Source organism: Athene cunicularia, assembly GCF_003259725.1.
Source record: "Athene cunicularia isolate RWA chromosome 5 unlocalized genomic scaffold, athCun1 chr5_part1, whole genome shotgun sequence".
NCBI classification, from domain to species: Eukaryota; Metazoa; Chordata; class Aves; order Strigiformes; family Strigidae; genus Athene; species Athene cunicularia.
This window is the reverse complement of record NW_020799101.1, coordinates 4,660,873-4,684,660: the sequence shown is the minus strand read 5'-3', so window position 1 is coordinate 4,684,660 and position 23,788 is coordinate 4,660,873. Positions and strand designations below refer to the sequence as shown.

General features: G+C 42.5%; 1 protein-coding gene across 1 annotated transcript in view; it reads right to left on the bottom strand.

Moving 5' to 3' along the window:
* Positions 1-23,788, bottom strand: part of KTN1 (kinectin 1) — a 63,840-nt gene that overhangs the window by 10,040 nt on the left and 30,012 nt on the right. Inside the window, exons 13-40 of the mRNA XM_026848935.1 lie at positions 23,452-23,489; positions 22,760-22,850; positions 22,365-22,433; positions 21,592-21,629; positions 21,386-21,476; positions 18,999-19,067; positions 17,618-17,652; positions 17,392-17,482; positions 16,423-16,491; positions 15,505-15,542; positions 14,782-14,872; positions 14,550-14,618; positions 12,875-12,912; positions 12,116-12,206; positions 11,929-12,006; positions 10,996-11,033; positions 9,869-9,959; positions 9,697-9,765; positions 9,245-9,282; positions 8,220-8,310; positions 6,108-6,194; positions 4,171-4,260; positions 3,009-3,089; positions 2,466-2,555; positions 2,284-2,376; positions 874-945; positions 341-424; positions 63-146 (exon numbers count right to left, since the gene is read on the bottom strand). Of these exons, the coding sequence (XP_026704736.1) occupies positions 63-146; positions 341-424; positions 874-945; positions 2,284-2,376; positions 2,466-2,555; positions 3,009-3,089; positions 4,171-4,260; positions 6,108-6,194; positions 8,220-8,310; positions 9,245-9,282; positions 9,697-9,765; positions 9,869-9,959; positions 10,996-11,033; positions 11,929-12,006; positions 12,116-12,206; positions 12,875-12,912; positions 14,550-14,618; positions 14,782-14,872; positions 15,505-15,542; positions 16,423-16,491; positions 17,392-17,482; positions 17,618-17,652; positions 18,999-19,067; positions 21,386-21,476; positions 21,592-21,629; positions 22,365-22,433; positions 22,760-22,850; positions 23,452-23,489 (2,004 nt within the window). The remainder of the gene's footprint in view (positions 1-62; positions 147-340; positions 425-873; positions 946-2,283; positions 2,377-2,465; positions 2,556-3,008; positions 3,090-4,170; positions 4,261-6,107; positions 6,195-8,219; positions 8,311-9,244; positions 9,283-9,696; positions 9,766-9,868; positions 9,960-10,995; positions 11,034-11,928; positions 12,007-12,115; positions 12,207-12,874; positions 12,913-14,549; positions 14,619-14,781; positions 14,873-15,504; positions 15,543-16,422; positions 16,492-17,391; positions 17,483-17,617; positions 17,653-18,998; positions 19,068-21,385; positions 21,477-21,591; positions 21,630-22,364; positions 22,434-22,759; positions 22,851-23,451; positions 23,490-23,788) is intronic.

Here is a 23,788-nt window from a genome sequence, read left to right as displayed (position 1 = left end):
GTCTCCGCTTCATAAGTATGCTGGGAGCCTAGTTTGTGCCCAGCAGAGAACAAGCTTCTTACCAAATTTAACTCTTCATTCTGTCTTACTGCTTCAGAATATGAATCATCAAGTTTTTTCTGCAATTCAGTCAACAGATCTTTGAGCTGAAATGAAGTTTAGAGTTTTAGGATTTGTCTCCTTAGGATGCCCACTTTTCTTCTGCTCAGTTATTAGTGTGCCGCTCTACCCTAAGGTCACAAGCATATAAACTCCTCAGCCACAGGGGCTAAGCATTAGATTAGTTTGCCAGCCAACTGGTAACCAAAAGAAAAAGCACAGTTTGATCGATGATCTTTACCTCTCTGACTTCTGAAACATAAGTAGATCGTTCTATTTCTGCCTTTTCTAGTTCACTTTCCAAATGTTCTCTCTCTTTTTTAAGCTAGAAACAGAAAAACAGAGTTAAAACAGACATTTTTAATGCTTTCTTGCAGTATCATTGTCTCAATTTATAATTAGCTATAAATTTCTGTCAGATATTTCACGTTTAGAGAGCATTTCAAATCCAGTGATTGCACAGCACAGATTTAAACTGTCACACTTAAATAATAAAAAAAGCATCAAGCCCAAGATCATCAACTAGCAGTAAACTGTTCAGTCTCACAAGAAGGAGCCCAGTGAGCAAGTAAGAAGTAAAAACCAGGACAATTTCCAATACCCAGCTTCTCTGCTTCTCCAAAACACTGGCCAAAAGATTCAGTTTAAACTGCAGCACAGGCTGCATCACTTGCAGGAGAGAAGTCCTAGGAAGTCCAGACTTAGAGCGTAAGTTTAAATCACGTTTAAGTAACAGAAAGCTTCAAAGACAAAAAAAAAAACACCTGCACGTACAGTTTCAACTTCTTTGATTTCTTCCTTTAACCTCTCTACCTCGTGCTCCAAAGAAACGACTGAGGAACGCATCTGCAGTTTTCAAGAAAAAGAAATATATCATTTAGTTGGGTTGGTTTAAGACAAACTCTCCATATACAGACAAGCTTGCTTCTTCAATTTAAACATATTCAGGATGAAATCACAGTGACCAAATAAAATAAGATGCTCACTCAAATAATTCAATATACTGAGTCTCCATTAGAACACCTTTCCTAGTTCTCCCAATGTAAGAAGTTCTTTGACTTTTAGAGCCTAGATGCCCAAAAGATTGGAATATAAGGACTAAGCCAGTTGTCTGTTGGCGATGATAAAGGAAATACCTTTCCTAGACAGGGAAGACCATCTCCATCCATGTACTATACGTAACCAAGCCCAGCATATTTAGCCTTATTAGAGGCTGCATAAGTGCAACAGATGGTAGCACATCTCTAGTTCAAGATCTGACAGCCTTTTACAAGCTCCTCAAACAAGATGTTTATAAATCATCTATCTGTTTACTCCAGGCTCATACTCTGGCACTCAAATTTACTAAGCAGAAACACTTTGGAAATAATTACTTTCAAAAAAAGCACTTTGACCTACTTTAATTCTAGATTAGGAAAGAAACATAAAAGGCTTTTTTCTTGCCACTTTTGCTAGCAACAGAGCCTTCCTAAAAAGGAAAGCTTTGCAGCCAATTTCAAGTGTAATTAGTTGACCATAATGGATTAAGCAGCATTTTAACAGCTTCCAAAAAAATGTTGTGAGTATATGATGATTAAATTTTAGCATAAAGAGTCTGGACTTTGAAAAAAAGAGGTACTTAACAGAAATATGGTCAGAGTTGCTAGGATCAGAAAAATATATAATCCTGGGCACATTAATGGGACACATATACATTCCTGAATCTTCGGCTTCTTATGCCATCAGCATTAATACTACTATTACTACGTGCTATTCGGCTGCCTCCTGCACCACCTGCCAAGGACTGTGACACAGGTTTGTCATAATGGTCAAAGACCTTATACCTGTGCTGTTCGTTTGTTCTCGCTTCTCTAAAGATGGCAACAAGAATAGCTGATACCTTTAGGCTCGTGTGACTATTCCTCCACTTTTTAGTTTAAATGGAAATATGTTCCTTGAAAAAACAAGAATTACTCTTAGCGTGAAACTAAGTGTCAGAGCACCAGAAATACTATTGTTATAAGAAGGGATTATTCCTATTATACCGGTTGCAGGCTTCACCTTCTTCGTTCACTGGTCATGCACAGATCAAACCAGGCAGCCAGGGCTGTTCCACACACACCTGCCTTCACAGCACTCAGACACACTCTGCGACTTCAGGCAGAAACCGCCTGGCTGCCGCAAAAAGCAGATCTTCAGAAATACCTGTTTAAGTTCCTTCTGTGATTCTTCAACTTTTATCTTCCATTTGCTTTCTTCCTCTTCCACACTCCTCTGTAGCCTTTGTAAAATCCCCTCCTAAGAAGAGAGCAGGGTTTGAAAGCGTTCAGCAGAAGAAAGGCAGCTTGCAACATCACAAGGCACAGGCGACCAGACATCCTGCTCACCGTCTCCGCCAGAACCGATTTGTATTTCTCACACTCCAGTTGCAGCAGTACGTGCATTTCCTCGGCCTCCTTCAACTTCTGCTCCATGGCCTGGCAAAGGAGAAAAAGGACCAGATGAGTTACGTCGCAGCTGGCGGGTTTGAGTTCTATTATTTATCTTAGCTCAACAGGCACGATGGTTGTTCAGACAGGCAGGACTGGCTTTCCAACCCAAAGACATCAGCAGCAAGTGAAACGTTCACCTACAGCTCTCAATACTCAATTGCAACCTTCATGTGTGTTACTGCACTAACCCTGAGTTACCTGAAAACGAATGACTTGCAAAAGAGAACTGAGATTTTGAATTTCAACGAACAATTCCACGAGGCCCTTTCCAAAGACGCAAATACACTTTTGATTTACAAGATGCAAACATGCATAAAACAATTTCCTTGTCACCTGTTCACCGATTTGAACTTCACAATCCAGAGCACAATTTGCAAGATTTATACCAGCAAATGTCACGTGCCATACACAAGGAAGCTATCCACCATTTGTGCCTACCTTGACATCTTCAGATCCCGAAGCCTCTCTCAAGTATTCTTTAGCCATCTTTTCAAACCCACATATCCATTCACTGTGGCTCTGTTGGGAAACGTATTTGGTTAAAGCTGAGAATAACCTGAATAAATCTATCTTCAGGCATTTGCCTCCCAACCGCAGGCTTACATAGCCGTGTTTCAGTCCCCTAATTCCCCGGAGCTAACACAAAGCCTGGCAGCAGTTGTTGAGCTAGTACAGCAGGCAGCCGAGCTGACAGTCGGCGGGCAGCAATCCAGGAGTGTGAGGTTGTGAGACACACACAGTTCACAGGGGCTCGGAAGTGCTGAAATACAACTGGGTGACAGAGGTCTCCCCACAAGCGTCAGGGCTCTACAAAAAGTATTTCAAGACTTAAGGGAATATTTGTCAAAATCCCTGAGCAGTTAAAACAGATGCTTGCTATGTAATTCTATGGACCTCACTAGCACTGTTTTATAACCTTACAGAAACAGTCTTTTTAAGACTATTTCTAGCTCATCAGAAGACTGACTTTAGCGTATTTGAGAATAATTTTAAATATGAATATTCAAAACCTGTAGACATTACAAATGAAACAAAGATGCCATTTTCCCACCCTCACTTCCCATCATTCACACAATACGAACCATATGAACCCAATGCACTTCTCTAGCGAACAACTGAAAGCCACCAAGAATATAAAAGTGGAAATTGGTGGTTTTCAATGGAATTTTGGGAATGAAACAAACCCTCCTGAACTGTATTAACTGTCGCTGAGGCAGCACAGTCCCTTCAGAAAGGGGAGCCAGCCCTTATCTGCATAATTGCCAGGGAAGATATGGATCCCCATCACGCCAGACAGTGAGCAAACATGCAGACAACCTTAAAATTTATTATCTTGGTTAGACACAAGATAACACAAGCAGATGAATCAGATGCTGGGATGATTAGAGAAAAAAAAAAGATAACTTTTTGAAGTAACAGTCTGAAGCTTTGCCTCTCTGCTGCTGGCAAGTACAGGTATTACCAGCAGACGATACTCATGTCCCACTACAAAAGCCTTGGGGCAGAGGGGACTGTGGGGAACCACTGCAGACTGCCCAGCACAGCAGGACCAGAGCTCTCCAGCCCCCAGCAGTAGGGTAGGAAACGTCCCTTCTCTTACCACATTAGAAGGAAGAGAGACTTTAGGGAATAGCTTCTGGAGTAGCTCACGTGTCTCCACCTCGGCAGCTTCCAAATGCTGCTGCTTCTCCTAAACCAAGAGAAGGGCTCACGTGAAACTGGGCAACATGCTCCACAGACCTGGCAAATAGCCTCTTCTATGCCTAGAGTAACTTATTTAACCCCAAAAGTCATTTTTTTAAGTAAGAAAGGCACTATAGTCTTTAAAATTGCCAATAAATTGCTTCAAAAATTGACACTGAATTGCTTCAGAATTTGGCCTTCACATTTGTTCGTGCTTTTATTTTCTCCCTCCAATCTAGCCTGTTTGCAGAGAAATTACACCATCATTCACTTGTTCACAACACAAACTACACTGTGCTGAGTAACTGCATCCACAGATCACACCAACCCTGCCACTCAAAGTTGAGCGATCCCAAACCCAAGAAGTTTGGTCAATCAACGTTGGGTTTGGTTTTTTTTTTTTTAAATCTGTATTTTAAACAGTTTTAGGTGGAAAAAACATCACCATAAATTAACATCACCACATCAAAAACAGAGAATTAAAGTCTAAAGGAAACTTTGTGTTAATGCACATTTGAACCAGGCCAAGAAAGCAAGACTGTATCTTCTAAATATTACTGTTTAAGTACTCAAGAGGGAAACCCTTACATCCTCCTTCCCCAAGCTTGGATGCAATGGGAAATAATTATTAGAGCTGTGTGACAATCTCGAGGTTTTCTTTGTCGTTGCTCTGCAAATATACATACACAGAGCCAAAGGCACCACAGATCTATCATTCCATTTATTTAACATTAAAAGCAAACCAGCCACAGGCAGTTTGCTTGCTGTGCTTGTGGCAGATTGGTTTAATTTAGCCATAGGACGCTCAGGCTCCCATGTAAGTTTAAATGTAGAAAGCCTGAAACCCTACGCAGAAGGCAGCTTTCAGCAAAAATCCTTTGCTAGTGTTTGGGTTTGGTTTTTTTCTCTTGGACATCAGTGTTACTGCGCCTTGCTGCTCTGAGTTCCTCTGCTGCAAGAGATCGGTGGCATAAGTAGGTTGAGATTCAGAGACAGAAACGGACAGGAGACATTAGGTTGTGAAGCTGTGCTTAGTGTGTTAGTTTTCAGCAATTTAGGAACCACTGAGAAGTGGCAAATGGCTGTTTGATGAAGTCTTCCGACTGCAAGAGAAAGCAAGCAAGCATTAGCACACAGCAAAAGCAGGTACACAACTTGTCTGAACGCGGGGCTGAGCGGAGACATCTCCAAAACACAGACGCACAACCCCAAACTGGAGCTCCTCTGCTTCTAGCTACCTGACTTGTGGCTTTATTTTAATGCCTTGTTTTTAAAAAAAAATAAAATAAAAAAAATCTGTATGGTGACAATTAACATGAGATCAGGCTCCTAGCAAACCCAAGCTCCTTTCAGAGCAATTCACACCCCGTATAATTTTGAACATTGCCTCTGACGGAACCTGTCGAGCTTCATATGCTTTCAAGGACAGAATTCACAGCTGTGGTGACACCATTTTACTGAGAAGTTCCCAGGTTTTTAAATAATAATCTAGTTCTTCACAGGTCCAATAAATTTATTCAAGCACAGTGAAAGCCCAGTAGAGGAAAGCAGGTTGCTCACCCGCACAGTTTTTATTCTAGAGCTCCCCACAAAGAAAAAACGGTTCACAACAGCTCTAACAATTATGCAAACAGAAATCAAAAGTCAGCATGCCCACAAACTAAGGATTAAAAAAAACAAATAAAAGAAACCTAAAGACAACAGGAAGAAGCAGAGGTGAGAGTATATGAATGATCACTCAGAACAGACTATTTAAATTGCAGTAAAAGTTAAATGCCTCCATTTCATTTAAAAAAAACAGCTGCAGATCTGCTTCTAGCTTAACGCATCGTTTCTAGCAGTTAACATTACAACCTTGGCAGTCTTGTTCACTTTGTCCTGCAGCAATTTTTCAGTTGATGCCAATGCTTCCATGGCTTTCCAGTTTTTCTCCCGAAGGTCCTAATCATTTTTAGAAAGAATTATTTCAGTTCAGCCAATATTCAAACTGTTTCCGCTTTTACTTCAGAGATATATTTTGCATTACATTCCACCATTTGCATTTAAATGCTGGTTACTGCAAGATGATTTTGCTGGGTAGGATGACATACACTAGCAAAAAACAAGTGTGATGTTCAAAAAGTTTGAATGAAAAGGGGGGAAAAAAAATGCCAATTTCTGCCCAACGTGCCCCCCTGTCCAAAACTGATCCAAGTGTTACTGCAGAGCGTATCGCTACAGCGACCCCACACTTTGACTGCACTTGTAAGAAGAAAGAGGGAAGTTTTCAAAAGTAGTGAGGAACACAGACACCAAACCACAGATTACACAACAGAGTGTTAGGCATGTCGCACTGCAGAACCCAGCATGGACCCCAGTATACATGGAGGTGTACACATTGATGCCCCTGATCTTGCAACCAGATTTAGCTTGCCTCAGCCCAAACCTACTATGCCAGGGCTGATTTTATAAACACAAAGCTCAGGGCCTTGGTTCGCAGCATTCACCCAGGCAGCTCTCTCCACTGGACCCAAAGAAAACTGGTTTGCTGCTCACCAGCCCTCCTGGGAGGTTCTGGGATCTCAGCAGGGGGGAGCACGCCCCAGGTCCGCATGGGAACATCACCGCGCCGTGCTGCGCTCCTGCATCTTTCTTGGCGAGGTCATCAAACGTGTACTCCACAAGATGTCAACATGCAAGCTCAGTTAGGAGGCTCAGAGCTCTTATAAAAAGAGCCTCGCAGTTCTTATCTAGGAAAGATGGTGGGCCTTGCAGGGAGATTACAGTGCTTGGGATTTATTTTTTTTTCCCCACCCTCAGAGCAATCTTTATGAAAGGCTGTATTTTTTTTAATTCACCGCACAAAGTGGCATCCAAATCCTAGCATGTACCTACACTATTTTTTACTTTACCACTTCCACTTGCCTGCTATCCTAAGGGCTGTTTCACAGAATATAAGAACAAGATTGGATAAAATTGTGATGTGGAAAGCTGGGATCTACAGGCATGATCTGCCTTCAGCAGTAGCCAGATTTCTGCCTGCACCACAAAGGGTACTTAGACCTTTCAATTCCCCAGGAAACAGGCATGCCTATGCTCTCCCATTCCAGCTCATCTGTCTCCTGAGACTGCTCAACCACTTTCCCTCTACTTTATTTCAGCTCTTAAGCAACACTATTTGCTCAAAAGCTCACATCCTCAGTATTTTCCTGGTGCATCTTCCTTACACTGTCCCGCTTTTAAGCAATAAAGCTTATTGCACAGTATTCATTGGACTTTATAGGCTATCAAGGAGAGATAAGTGAGCTAAAAACCCTGTATTTTAACAACTTTCTTCCATACGACTTAGAAGATGCCATTCTCTTGCCCTCCACAGGTGATGTATAACAAGGAGGTAACTTCACAGCTCCGTGATGGAAGATACAATCTTTACTTCCACCAAACAACTCACACTGCATCATCAGCAGCTGCTGTAAAGGAAGGCTCACTGTCCTTCACCTCCTTCAGAAGATCGGGATTAGTCGCTCTTAGGAATGGCAAGAGCCAGACCCGAGAGCCCTGAAGGTAATGCCTCCTCCCATGTCCCGCACAAGGACCGTAACTTGGTCAGAGTTACCTTTCATCCTCCCACCCTCCCTCTTCCTCCCCTGGCAAAGGACATGTTTCTGAACAGGGCTAACAAAACTTGAATACAAATCTGAGAACTTGCTACAGGATGTGTCCCCCACCAGCAAGTCTCCTCTCTCTCATCAAATCAGCAAGTTGTCCAAGAGCTCACAAAACCTGGAGCAGTAAAATGAGGTATGTTCAGTCACTCCCAAGAAGAGAGGAGTGTGTCCAGGGGACACAATACAGCAAACAACTGTCAGAAACATGTTCTCAGCAGAATGCCTTAGGCATTGAGGAGTGCAGTGCACACAGGTTTGGCTCTTCTTTGGGGTTTAGGTTGTTGGGGTTTTGGGGGGCATTGGGGAAGAATTTCCTTACGTTGTTCTTTTTCCTCTGTTGCTCAAAAGCATTTCTCTGAGAGGCGAGCTCATTTTGGAGACTGGCGATTTCCTTCTCTTTCCCTGCAACCCTGAATTAGCAAAAAGAACCATAAACAAGTCAGGAGACATTTTAAAAGTTTCAATTGAAGCACTGACACCCCTTCACATACACTAACGTGCCTTCCCTTCCAGCAACACACTCTTTGAAAAGCTGCTCTCACTGACTTGGCAGCACCACTTGCTTCCTACTGCTCTGTGAACCGCGGGCTGCCAGAGCAAAGCCCGTTGTAAAGCTGTTGTTTGCCTACAACAGGCATCTGCACACATTTACCAAGGCCACGGAAAGGCAACACATTAGACGAAGATAAGTCAGCCAGCCCACACTAGTACAACGCCACGGAACAGGCACTGCCTGCTGGATAAAAGCATTCTTTTTCAGGCACCTAGTCCACAATTTATAAGTCATTTAACTTAAAAGAAAAATAAATCAGGCAGCCAAAAATGCATGACAGTGGCAATTTATGTAGCACAGTATAAGCCGGTATGGCATTAGCTTCCACTTAGTTCTTTAGTGTGCTTCAGCTTTATGTTTCAACACATTTTTACCCCTGAGATTTTCCCTCGGAAGAGATTTCCGCCAGATGATTTTTATAATATGAACAACCCTCTACTAAGATGAAGTTCCAAGAAAAAAGCCTGTCACTTTTGCTTGAAACACCAACATTTAACTCTTCAGACATACAGCTGAGCTGGCATGCATTTAAAATTAAATCAATCATGACTTGCTTACATTGTGGGCACAACATATTGCAAGCACTGTCTGCAGACGGCTGCAGCTGAGAATTATTAGTGTGAGTAGAATCTCTATGTTCAAGTTTTATTAGATAGTAAAGATCTGGTTTTACTGGCCACTTCTCACACATTGATATTGTACATTTGGCATTTATTTCATCTTTTAAATTTCCTGAGCGATAAGTGACATGAAGTGCTTATTTACTGCATGCAACTTCTGGCAGTACTCACACTTGCAGAAGCTCCTCACTTTGGACAGCCAGAGATGCCTACAAACAGATCAGAAACTCATTAGGAGCAGATCAGCAAAGACTGGTGCAGAGGGCATGAGCTGCCTTGTTAACCAGACACTGCTGCAACACTGAGCAGCTGCACTCTTGGCCTCCAAGAGCATCCTGACCAGCCTCCTTCGGCCAGAAGCAGGGCTGTGATACACCGTGTAAAGACAGGGGTGGAAAGCTAGATGAGAACACAGCAAGCATAAGGAAGAGCACAAAGCTGCAAACTCACACGATAAAGGGAAAAAGGAAAAGATATGCAACCGCCAGAAAAGCTGGCTTTGTGCAATCTGACCCCAAAGCTGCCCCAGGATTTCAGTGGTCAATACAACTACTGGGTCTCCATGCCACCCAGACAAGCTACCACCACCCCCTGCGACTTCACTCAGTAATTGGAAGCTGTACCTGTTTGCAATTCTCCTGCTTTAATTCTTGAAGTTGAACTTTAAAAGATTCATTTTCCTTTTGCACGTCCTGTTGAGAGAAGAGGCAATATATACACGTGTATACATATAGATACACACTCACAGAACATACACACTCCTTACAACACAAGGCATTTCTACCAAAACTCTACCTGCAGTTGTTTTACTTGGCTTGCAATTTCTCTCTCTTTTTCTTCCACCACAGCTTTCAACTTCTTCATTTGTTCTTCCTCCCCTTTCAACCTGAAGAGATGGTTTAGAAAGAAAGAAAAAAGGGGTAAGAATTTATGCTAAAAAGGGATGGACGCCCTAGCTGGGACAGTTTTCAGCAGCAGAAGAGAAATATCTTTTGTATGTTATATATAACAATCAGCCAAAAGGAGAACACACACACACAGAAGAAACCACTGTATTATGGCTCCAAACCAAGAAAGCTAACAAAAATACATGCCAGCTACAACAACATGTATTGCAGACACTTACCTGCTAAGAACTGGCCTGAAGCAAGCTATTCATTTGATATGTCAATCAGCAAACACATTTAGTCATAGCTGATCTCAACACCATTCAGAGCCAAAGCGGGAGAGAAGCAATTGATCACCTGAGCAAATCCTACAAGCCAGCTGGGTGTGAAGGTGCCAGGGACAATCTCCTAAAGGTGAGGCTGCCTTAGGTACCATGTTCTGGCTATACAGGAGCTCTGCTGGGAGGGCAGCACATTACACGAGCTGCTTTGAAGACAGAGCCCTTTTTGGCACAGGTTCATACAACCTTCTTCTGACTTAGAGCAGCCAGACAAAGCAGAGTCAAAACAGAGGAAAGTCTGGCAGCATTTCTCCATAAAACAGGAGCTGGAGAATTGGCTATTGCATCTCAGACTGAAAATGGCAAACTGTATCTGTTCATTGCTTTTACCGACTCAGCCACAGGCACTTAAAATCCACACTCTTTTAAACATGCTAAACAGAAGGAGAAATTATCACTAGACACAAGAAGTAGCAGCAATTTCACCAGTTAGTAGAGCCCTGGGCGATCATTCACTTTCACAAAGTGTATGAGCACTACTACTTAGGCACGCCAGGCAGGGACGCCAGACGCTTGCTATTATACACAGCAGCAGACGTGCTGGCTGGTGTACGTCCATCAGCACTAACAGCTTATTTTAGCAAAGCCCATAAAATTCTTGAAACCAATTCATACATTCCAATTTAAGATAAGCGCCAGCACTGAATGCATATTATCAGCAGGCGCTTGAGAAACTGCTACTAAGCATACTCACAGGCTCTCCAACTCCTGGACTTGGGATGCAGCAGGTAACTGAAAAATAAAATAATTCTCAACTTGGTTTTGATGTCACGGTAAAGCTTTCAAATTAACAGCAACTCTTTGCACGAGCAGGGGCACCACATGGCTTGCAAGATACTCGCCAAAAAAATACCAGGAATTTCGCATCAGACATTGCTCCAAGAATATCTAAGTATGATGGATTTCAGGAGCACAGCTTACACCAAGCATCCCAAACTTCACACCAGCCAATTTCTCTCCGTTCCACCTTTCCCCTGGGAAAAATTCCTGTCTAGACATCCACCCAAAACAAGAGGGCAACTCAAGTTTCTCCCCTTTATCATTGACAAAAATCACAGCTGAGCTGGAATACCACCTCAATGGAAAAATTCTTCCACTAAGTAACACCTGGCTCGAAGGATGTCCAGTTCCCTGTCCTCAAGTCCAGTGCAGGAACTAAAAAGCCAAAATATTCCACCCAGTTGCATCTTCTGCAACAGATAAAGACAGGAAGAAACCACAGCAAAGTCTGACCACTCCAAGAGGAGCTGCTAGATTCAGTTACAGCAGGAGTTTCTGCATGACCACAGCCCTCAGAGATGCTACTTCAGTCTGGCAAGGAGCTACCTACGAGACAGCTGTGATTCTGTCTATGAGCTTCAAAGTTTTCAGACCAAAGCTATTCATCACGCACTGTACCATCCAGGTTATAAAAAAGCTCTCAGAACCTGTCATCCATGTAAAACCTGTTTTGGATGAACACAGATGAACTCTGCACTGTAGACTGCCAGTTTAGCCAAGTAAGATTTAAAATAGCTCTGTAGGGTGAAGCCAATGCAAACCCTTTGCGAGAGGTAGAGGACAAAACCAACATCTTCCAGTTCGATGCAGTAGCATTCCCAAACCACATCCACTCTGCAGGCCGTACCTGTTGGAGCTGTTGCAGGTTCTGTTGTTCTAACTCCTGAACTTTACCGGTTAATTGTGCAATAGTATCCTTCTGACCCTTTGGACAAATAGAAAAAAAGCAAGTTTAGAAGTGTAAACATAACTTTTCCACAGCCAGAAATATTGCAACAGAACATATTTCCCTTTAGAATACCAAGGAAGCCTACCTGCAGCCATTCTCCTTTCTTAACAATCTCTTTCTCCTTCTCTTCCAATAAGGCCTCCATGGTTTTCACCTGCTTTTCCTTCCCCTTCAACCTGTACAATTAAACACACACAGACACACAGCATAAACCCTTGCTCTTTTATCCATCTGGAAAAGAGACATCCTGTGCTTTGCAGCACTTAACAAAAGCAGCATATGCGATCAATGGCACAAACACAATTCACCCACTAAAACCCAACGTGTGAACACTTCCCCTGCAGTCTGGATTAGCAGGAGAAGCCCTTGATCAATGGTACTTCTCATTAAGTGAAAGCAGACAAAGTCTGCACTGACATATATTGCAGGAATTACACACACATGTGCTCTCCTCATCTAAAAATACTTTCTTCCCCCTTCCCAATTGGGGACACGAGGGACTGATGACCATGGTGGCTAAATTCTCACTTACCCAGCCAGCTATGGCACAGATATTTCCAAAGTAAGTTTGCCATAGTGACTTGCCTATATCCTCCCATCCTGACTTGAATTTAATCCCTTGTAGTTTAATTGGGGCTCATGAAGCCATGCAGCACTTCAGCTTGTTTGCTGTCTCAGACAGGACCAAGTATTTCTAATAAGGACACACGTCTACTAAGATCAGTGCTAATAGCCTGGATCATTTTAGTGAAGCACAAACACAAGGCAAGAAAGTTAAAATAGACTGGAGCAGGGAAGCAAGGGGTGCACAGGGCAGATCAGACATGTTAACAGCTGTACTTACAGAGTCTGAAGCTCTTTGACTTGTGATGTAATCGACACCTAAAGAAAATAATCAGTACTTCAGTTCAATGCACATGGAAAAAAAGACATATAAATGCTATAAACTGCTCTAGGCAGAAACAGGGGAAACTCATTAGACATTATTAAAACAAGCACCATTTGTTACAGTGATGTAAGCACAACCACACTTTTTTTTTTTTGGTGGGAAAATAAATTATGAGAAGGCAAGTGTCTCCACTATTTACTTTCTCCACATTTAAAACGTGATGTCCTGAGCAGAAAAGAAAATCGTGCAAATGGGAACACAAGCAGGCCCACTGGAGCACCCTTCCACCACGAGAGACAGAGGAAGCAGCAGACACTGATGATGACAACCATCTCACTAGCAACTGCAGCTCAAATCAGAGACCATCCCTGGTCCTTCGACCTTTGCACAAGCAAGTGCTTCTCAGATGCCCTCTGCAATGTCAGCACTCCCTTAAATTCCAATTCTAAGACTGAACATGGATTGAAGAAATGAGATTTAGTAAGACTATTTCCTTTGAATTTTGTATAAAAGCCTGACAGTGGCTGTGTAGATACTGGCTGTCCAGACAGCTTAGTTTAGTCCTCTACCACAACATGGCAGGAGTTTCAGACATTCCCCAAAAACTATTCTGCTTGCAGGAGACCAAAAGGTGCAAAATATACCACCTTTGGAGCAAGAATCCCTCACATGGAGCTCTCCAGAGACAGCAACTCTAAACTGCATTTTGTTCTGGGCTCTGTGTCAGTTCCAGGGAAGGAACCACACACAAGCAATTCCTCCAGTTCCTGGGAATTTGCTTTGGAGGAAAAACCCAAGACGGAAACACAATCTCTGAAGCTTTGCCTAAAAAGGACAAAAACTTTTAACACTAAGGAAAGAAGAAAAGGGGGTGACATATTGGAATGTAGCTAGAAAGACTGAAAAACAACAAAAAACCCCACCACAAAACAAAACAAACAAACAAAAAAAAAGAGTGCAGACCAAAAAAAAACAATCCACACACCCCACACAAACAAGCAAGCAAGCTTCCTGACAGCACGATGGATTAAGCTGCCTGCAGAACGGGCTCCCTAAGGAAACGTGGGTTCCCGCTGTTTTGGATGCTAGGCAGCAAACATGCCAAAAAAGCCAATACTCCTCCATTTCTGCATTCCTGATAGCTAGAGTAAAACCTACTCTGCCAAAAATAGGCTTTCTTTGGACACTGGAAAGAAAACAGTCTGAGATTTACCTGGAAACCAGACACTATTTGGGCCCATAGTATTGTTCTAGCAACACAGAAATGGAGAAGCACCTTCAGCCCTTGAGATTTCTGAGTTGCCAGACTCAAAGCATGTCCCAGGGTTTCATGTTTACCACAGGAACAGTATGCAATAGGCCCAGCCAGAGCTACAATGCTTTAAGTTATAGCAATTCTTGCCAAATTTCATACTAAAAGTCCAAAAAGCTCAGGCATCCAGAGGAATGTGATTTCTGAAGAACAGCAGTAGTTATACTACATATTTTGAGCTTTATACTCAGGAATAGTGTAGCTCTACCATTGAAAAGTTCCCTTTCCCAATGACATTCACCAGTGAAAGAAAACACTAGAACAGAAATGAGTGAGCAGGCAAGGCTGTTTCACACTTCTGGCACTAAGGTATTTTACCTGTTTTTCCATCTCAAGCTGGGAATTTCCTACTTCTTCTTTCAGAGCCTCTATTTCCTGTGTCAAAGCCTTTTCAATGACAAAACAGACAGGATTGGACAATGGAAACACAAAAACGCCACAAAAATGGATGCTACAAATTCATCACTACAGAATGCCATGCAGTAACAAATAAATGGTAGTCGGTGGCATAGACACACAAAGGCAGGCAGGTATTGTAGAGATAAGATACCTGAACAGTCTTCTCCTTGTTTGCTACTTTGAGGATTTCAGCTTGTAGGAGTTCTTCCACTGATTTTATTTTTCCATCCTTCTCATGGATCCTTAAAAAGAGCAAAGGAGCAATATCAGCTGGCTGAACAAATGTGCTATTTGAGCAAATACACAACCTTTGGTTCTGTTATCACATCACCAGCCGCTGGGATCACAGTGGGACCAAGGAGGAGAAACAAACAGGAGGAATAAGACTGGGAATAGTGCAGAACAAGCTGGCTTTATATAACCAGAGGTTCACATGCTAAATAGATACAACTACTGTCTAAAAATTCAACTGAAGGTATCTATAGTCCCTGGAATGGCACACACTTAACTTCAGCATTCACTGGACATTCCAGCCAAGTCTTTATCAACTTCAAATATCCACACAGAGAGTGAAGAAGCTCACCCCTTTCAGAGTGCCTACTGAAGAAAAACAATTATCTGACAATTCAGCGCAATGCCTCATCTAGTCAAAGTTAGGCTTATGAAGATAATCGCTTAGCAGAGAAGCAACTGGATTTTCAAAAAGGTATCGACCTGACGTGATGTGTTTCCAAAGTGATAATGCTTCCTGCCACACACACATACACTTCACCCATTTAAAAGCAAATGATTTCAGAGAAGCAAAACACTTGTAGTCATGGAATAAAGACAGAGAGAAGTATCAATCAGAAATTAAATCCATGCAGTAACTTACACTTTCTGAAGTTCTTCCACCAGTGATTGGAAGGAAACCTGTTCAAAACAGAGCTTCAATTTAGAAAAACAGAAGAGAGTAAAACAATCTGCAAGTATTTGAGGGTTAAGAAGACCTTGAGTGTATTCTGCCACTGGGTAAACTAAGTAGCAGCCTAATGGCTTTATCTATCTGGCTGCTCCTGAGAAAATTAACTCTTGGTCTGCAGTTCCTGGCAAGCCACTAATACCAAGTCTGCTGCAAGTTCCACAAAAACAAAAGCAAACCCACACCATCTTCACCAGGAGAGGCTGAGGTTCAGGACCAGCTAACCTTTTCATACAGGCACTACTGTACATCTCTCCATAGTTACTGTGCTTCCCCTCACCCATAAACGATTTACTAGAAATTAAGTGCAATCCTGAGCTGTCCAAGCAGAGCTGGATGTCAAGGAAAGGCACTTCCCGATCAGCAATCAAGTGCACATCAAAAATTATAATACTGTGACCGTGTCACTGAACAGAGACTTATGCAGAAGGGGGCTAAATCACACCTGCACAGGTGTGGGTTAACACTAGAAAGCTCAAATAACCAGCATAATGAAGCTGATACAGTATGAGCTGCCTACCAGCCACGCTTGCTGCACAAGGCTGCTGGAAAAAAAAAAAAACAACCCACACCCATATCAGCATGTGGCAAACGCAAACCAACCCAGAATCACCACTGAATTGGAACCTTGATATCTGCCACATCTGACACTTACACAAAGGAAATATTTGACAGAACTATCAGCTCCAGACCCATGCTGGAAGAAAACAGGATGCTTTGCCATTAGGCTTCAAAGGTATCTTCACCTTTTTCCCTTGACTTTTGCAACCACAGCAAGATTCTTTTAGATTTAGTTTAGGTGTAATAGAAGTTTTAGATGAAAAGTACTACCTGCTCCGATTGCTGGATTTGCAGACTTTGAAGTTCTTTTCTCAAGGATGAATTTTCCGTTCGCAACGCCTTTGAAAGCAGACACACAGATAATGAAAGACTCATTTGGTGGGGAAAATGTGTTAAGCTTGACAGAAAAGTAATTTCTTTTAGAACAACTGAAATACTTTGAAACTCTGAAAGAGACCTCTTTCTGCAGCAGCTGGAGCCAAAGTATTCAATGGACTCATTCATTACGGACAGCTCAGAGTGGGCTTCAATCTATAGGAAGCTAGAGTCCAGGGAAACATGAAGGTGACATGCTCACACCTTTGGCTGTTTAGTAACCTGACAGTCTGCTAGTGTGCAACCCCTCCCCAGTACAGGGGTGTCAGCGATGCACCTGGAATTCAGGGACATGAAGAACGTGAGCATTGTCTTGGCTATGTCTGGGTAGAGAGGACACAGCTTTCTAGCAAAACCCAGCTGAAAACAGACAGGGATTTTTGTACTGGCTTTTCAGACTTCTCATCACTATCTTCCTTATAAACAGAAGAGGAAGGAAATACCTTTAGCATCATGTCACTAGTTTACAATCCATTTAACCCTTCAGATCACCACCTAAGCAAACAGATGCTAGAGTCCCATACTCCCAAGTTTTCACAAAACACCTTTTCCTAAAAGACATACTTGCTGCAGATGAGGCTAAACATACAGCTCTAGAGATGTATTCACTTCATTCCAAAAGGCACCAGGTATGCATCCAAGCAAACTCTGCTCTAGACTAAGCAGAGAGAAGCACTTGCAGTCTGCCATCAATGCTCACACTTAGTCTAGCTTACCAAGAAGGTTTTAACCTTGTCTCCATGAGATGCTTTTCCTATTCAAAGGGAATTATCCCAGACTGCACTATGAGCACTCAAACATACACTTTGCACAAGAGCACTTAATCTTCACTTCCCCATAAAAAGATAATACAAGAGATTTTACCTTCAGCTCCTCCTCTTTATTAGCCACCTGTATAAGTCCTGCCTCAAGCAGCTCTTCAACCGTCTTGATTTTATCATCCCTCTCTCTCATGCTGAGAAATCAAAAGTGAGCATTAGGAAAAAAGTTAACCTTTGAAGGCAATTCAACTATCAACAGTAATCTTGCTGCCAACAAAACTAGATTTTTATTTTAGCCTCTGATTCAAAAGAAAAAAAAAGTTTCTTACCTTCTTTCCATCTGCTCTAACAAGTCTTTGTTTGCCTATAAAAAACATCATAGTGTAATCATTAATGGGATCAATAGTGGCTTGGGATTTTAAAAACACAAATAACTGGAGAACACCAACTTAACCAGAAGCTTAATTGCCACGCCAATCCAAAAGGGAAAATAAAGTAGGAGGAGAATGTCTGCAGGGCATGTGTGTCCACTATTGATGCTGGAAAGATGTCAGTCTCTCAGGGGAGGCAGAGATCCAGCCCAAATGGCTTGATAGTTTTACACTGATGGACTACAGGTTTTCTGGTGACAAGATGCCATGGGACACAGGATTCTAGTGTTCCTAGGGAGTGTCAAGCATGCCAAGTACTGTGTGACATTTAATCCACAACAGCCAGCTCAGTACCTGAAAAATCTGCCTCTCAAACATTTATCAAAACCACAAGCTCCACCTGAGGCTCACTCTGCAGAACATTTATGATTTCTCAACACCACCACATTGCAAGACACACACAAGAAATATAAGCCAGCTACAAAGAAAAGTCAGCCCCACTATTTCAGACACCAAATCAGCCAGACCCAGGAGAATAAGGCTGCAAAATCTGGTTCTCTGCCAGAAGAAAGGGAGCTGCTCCAGACAGGGAGCTGCTGACTAGCAGACACTAGTGCAGAAGAAATAAGTTTCCTGTCCTGCAAGTCTTTTTCCAGTGTTTCAGGAAGTCTTCTCGTTCCACAACGGTACAAAATCAGGGGTGTTCACAAGAGCTCTCCCAGGCAACACTCACAGAGGAGATGGGGCTAAGCAACACAACAGCTCTGAACCTGCAGCATCCTAAGTGAGTACCAGCCCAGCTGGCTGCAGCAGGTGGGCCATGGGCAAAAAAATATACAAGAGGAGGGACAAAAGCCATCACAGTGTAAGCTTTCCCATTCCATGGGTCTGTTCTTTGGTTACTACTGGTTTGAGAATTCATTCCAGGGTGGAGAACATGTAGGATAAAGACCTTACTCTGGTCTCTCCACAGCCCAGTAAGAGCCCTCTCTCCCCTGCAAGGGCTGGTTGTTCATGGGAATTCTTTATTCTAGAAAAATCGCCAATAAAACTGGGGAAGGTTGCAGAAGTAAGTTCTTGCTTGTGTTAAGCTACCATTCTTCAGGGCAGGAAAAAAAAAAAAAAATCCACATTTTGTTTGGACACTTGTGACTGTGTCTAGAAGACAGTCACAACTGCCTTAACTGAACCCTCCATGGAAGAGAAAATACCTAAAAAGCAACAGGCTCTGACACCATGCAGCTCAGCCTAAGGGCAGCTTAATAAAAAAAAAAAAACACTTAAGAAGCTAAAAAGAACAGAAGATCTTTGACACAGCCTCAGCAAACACTGGCTATACCTGCTCAGACAGGAGAGTCTGCAGCTTCTGAACTTCAGCTTGTAAAGTTGTATTTTGATCCTTCAGAACCTGCAAAGAAATTTAATCATTCTATCAGTTCTGAACTGCAAACCCTAACTACAGCATTTTCATAACAGCAGTGAGGTAATTAAATAGCACAGAAGTCGTTAGAGTGAGTTCTTTGGAAGCTACAAGATTACAAAGAGTCCCTTCCTCTTCTTTCTTGCTTTTCTGTATTATTACTGCTGTCCTTATGTTCCCATGAGAAATTCAGCTGTTACCATCTTCATTCCCTTGGCAGAGAATCAGACAGTACCAAGCGTGAGAGGCAAGAGAAACTGCATTTTCCTCCTCAAGCAGTATCAGCATCGTGTCAAGATTTGATAGCTTCCTCTTACAAAACACTCATCTGGCAAAGCAAATGGTCTGGGATCACCTCGAGTTCTCTTCAGCTGCTTTAACACAGAAGATGCACAGCAAGGAATTGGCAGTCCAGCAGCAAGAGGTTTGCTTAGCTCCCACACTTCAGTCCAACAGCCATACCACAGACCTTGCCCCCCTCCTCCAGCATTTCTCCTCCGTGCAACAGTCGCAGCAGTCCTTAACAGACAGGCTGCCTGTCTGTATTTTAAAATCCTCCTCTATTTATTGCTTTTTGCTTTATAAAGTCTTTAAAAAGATTTGCTTGGTGTTTTACAAAAGTAAAAAGCAGGACACATGATTTGTGCTTCAGACCCAAAGCCTTACAGGGACAATACAAGTGGGAAGGGACAGCAATGGCAAGGATTAAAGGAATTGCTCCGTTTTGAAAGTGGCTTCACCCTCTTTCAGGCACATGGGAAAAAAGCAGCACTTCCTCAGGGGGAAGCATTTAGTACAGAGCTGCTCTGGCTTATGTTTGGGATCAAAGGCAGGAGGAAGAGGAGACTAGAAGGGCACATAACGTTCATGCTGAGAGCACACTATGGATTTCCACAGTATCACTATGATGGCAATTGTGTTCTGTTCTCTATTCACTGCCCAAGAACTGCTATCATTGCCTCCAGATGATTTTTGCCATTACTTAGCACCGAGTTGATTTCAGGACATAACCATCCACAACACTTCTAAGGCCTTTTCCCTGGGTAACAGTTACTGCATAAAGCATCACGTTAAAGGAAGTTCAGATTACTCCTCCTCCTTGTATTCACTGTCACCACTTCACTTGCCATTTTACAATGTTCCACCACTCTGAAAGCCCCAAGAGTGTCACAAACTTGAGACTTTTCAACTTACTGAAGCCTGTCATCTCCTCCTGCTCCCCTTTGCAGACAGTTTATGCACCCATTACCCAGTACACACCTCACTGAAGATGCAGTCAGTTTTATTACAAAATCAATTGGAAGTTGTACTTTGTTTCCTATTCTCTTAATTGAGCAAACTTCTTCCTTCATTCTCTGACAGCTTAGAGAAACTATGGAGCCTTGCAAGGGACTCTCATCAAAACCTCTTTGAAAGTGACACTTTAATACATGGATCAAGTTTAACTCCTGCCAACACCTTCAAAGAGCTCCAGGAGACTCATGAGGCGTGGCTTCCCCTACAAAAGCCTGCTGCCTCTGCCACTACCCACCCGCTCTACTCCTCACTAACAAACCTACCAACTTGACATGATGAGATTCAGAGTGAGTGACCTTTCACCAGCAACATCAGAAGAGCAGCAGTACCAAACATGGGCTTTAAAGGAGTTAAAAAAATTGAGTCATCACCTTTCCTGGGAAGCAGGTCTATTTCTAACAGCTAAAGTTCAGAAGAAAAAGGCTAAGGTGGCAAAGAGCGAGGAGGAGTTAAGTTGCTCTCTGCACACACCATCTAGAAACAAGTACCAGCTTTGCTGTGCAGACCCCAGATGTCAGAACTAGAAGCTTTGGCAATTTATCTGCAGCCTTATGAGAAACAATTTGGAAGACAGCAGAGGAAAAATAAGCATTTTTACACCTACCTTGACAGGGGAAAAAAAAAAGACCTGACAACATGATAATCCAAGCAACAAAGGCACATGCCAAGGCCTTGAAAGTCATATTAGAAGGTGGGATGCAGGAAAACCATATAGCTTTTACTGAACACAACCTCCTCATGCAGATTTCATAAATCTCACTCTTCACAGCTGCAGACGCCACACTTCACTTGTGTTATCCCATCTCTTACTCTGCAGCACAATCTGTTGCTACTACTGTGACAACCCACATTGCTCTTGCCTTGTGAACAGAATACTGTAATTTACCTTAACACCCAAAAGTCAGTTCTATGTTACAAATCAACTGTCAATTGTATGAACTGCTCCACCGTCTCTGAAATCTCGAAAACTTAATGTAAATAAGCACAAGAACAGCTATTCTGCATCTTACCTTGAATTCTTCTTTTGTATTTGAAATCTGAGCAAGTTCTTCTCGAAGCTGATCCTCAAGAGTTCTTATTTTGTCATCTTTGATGTGAATGCTGAGGCACAGCAGAACAGTTAAGTATGTTTCCTCATCCAATTCTTATAAAAAGCATCGATTCAAAAGAACATAAGACTGACAAACATTGTTTATCAAATGCCAGAGCTATTTACCTTTTCTGCATCCTTTCCAGCTCATGTGCAGCAGCAGCCTAGATATAAAGAGGATTAACACAGACTTAGGATACATCACATGATTCAATCAACCTTTCATTCCACAATATTAAAAAGCTAGAACAAGTCATTTGGCCTCTCAGCACATGACTCGCCAGCAAGAGCAAAAGGGGGTAACCTTGTCTTCATGCCCTCTTAAAACACCAAAATATACCAGGCAAGCATCCAATTACTCAAAGGGAAGATGATCTCCAAGAGGTTCATTTGACAACCAGGATTATCTCTAATTAAACACTTCATTTTCACCTCTGTCATGAACAAGCCACGTAGCAGTAACAGAGGGGCAGCATTTTGGTTCTATAAAGATCTCTGTGGTAAAGGAGGGAAGGGGTTGGGTGCTTTTGGGGTCTTTAGAAGGATGCTTATCACCCATGTATACAAATCCCAGGACTGCATATTCAAACACAATTGTGTCTGCTCCTGTGAAGTGTCCTGCACTCTGCATGCCTGCAAATCTAAACCAAGCAAACTGCTTTGGTAACGTGGATATCCAAGTAAGAAAGATTTTGCTGGTGAAGGAAGGGTAAGAAATAGGCCTCCCACCAGCTGCAGGAACTCCAGAGAATCGCGTATTAGCCTGATTCAGGAGCCACACACCTCTAATGTGCTTAAGCACAGCTTGCTTAGAGCCAACCAATCTGCATTTGCATTTATGACAGAATAGGTAGCGGGAAGAGAGTGAAGTTAAATATTTAATGAAACAATTATTTTACCTGTTCATTTGTCAGAGCCTGTAACTTCTGTACTTCTGATTTCAGGGACAGGTTCATATTCTGTAAGACCTGAAGGAAGGAGGAAAAAAAAACCAACATATATTTGCATTTTGCATAGAGACAGTACTTCAGGTAAGTTCACTCTCCAGTGCAAAGTATTTCAGTTTACTTTTAGAAAGACTCTAGAGATAACAGCAAGGAAAAACCTCAAGCTTTCTTATCAAGAGCTTCCCAGCATCAAGCACTGGTCTTGCCTAGAAGAGCAAAATCAGCAGACTTGTAGCAGAAAGAGCTGTTTGTAGACCCAAAGGCAGTTGCCTTGCAGGCTTCATTTTATATACACAGAAAATAAGCCTCTCTGTATCAGCTGGCATTTACACGTGATTTTATTATACCTTCAGCTCTTCCTCCTTGTTGGTTAAGTTGGCATGTTCATTGCCTAATGAGTCCTCCATCTGCTTTATCTGTTTGTCCTTTTCTGCAATCCTGCACAGATGAGAAATGATGTATCAGTACCAAAAGGTCTTGGATGAAAGCAGCATGTGAAGCATCAGGCTAAACACAAAATACACACTGGCCCTTAAGTCCAGTTCCTACCCTAAATCCTGCTGAAAGTACACTTTGGGTCCAAAAGCTTTTCCATCCATTTTAAATGTTGTTTGCTTGCCAAAAATTTATGAAACATTCTCTAGCTCTGAAACACAACAACTACCCCATCTCCCAAAGGAGCAAATCTCCTGGCACAGTCATATAGCCCAAACATTAACAATTCTCATGGTCACACACATTCCTGCACTCTGCACTGATCCCTGCACACAGGCAGCAGTTTAACAAGAGGAGACACAGTTTTCTGTGTAGCATATAAAGCCATGTACAGACTCCAAACCTGAGACCAGACACGGAAGGGAAATCCGCAGGAAGCAGTTTCCCAGCTCCCAAGTCAATCCCATGGTGAGAAGTTAAGAGCACAGACAGCAACATTTCCTTCACCAGTCCCTCCCATATGCACAGCACGTGCACAGAGGAAAGGTGGCATGCATTAAGAGCCAGTAACACCTCCCAAATACCAGAGGAAATGAATGCTCACACTTTGTGTAGTTCTTCTGCCAGGACTGAAGCTGAGGTCTGCAGAAGGAAAAAAAATAAAATAGCTGAAGGTAAGGCAAGTCAAAGTATCACCTACAGTGAGCCAGGAATAGCATCTGTAAAATTGGTCTAGTTATTTTAAACTCACACAGGATGCTTCCAACTATTCCCTGGCTAAAGAAGATTGAAGCAGTACCAGCAGATACGAGTGTCCCTTCCCCTTTGGCCTAAGGCAACACGAAGGGAAACAATAAACCACCTTACTTGCCCTCTACCAGATTCAAACAAGCCACAGGGACCACCAGCACTGTCTCCCAAGGATTAAGTGTGTTACGGGA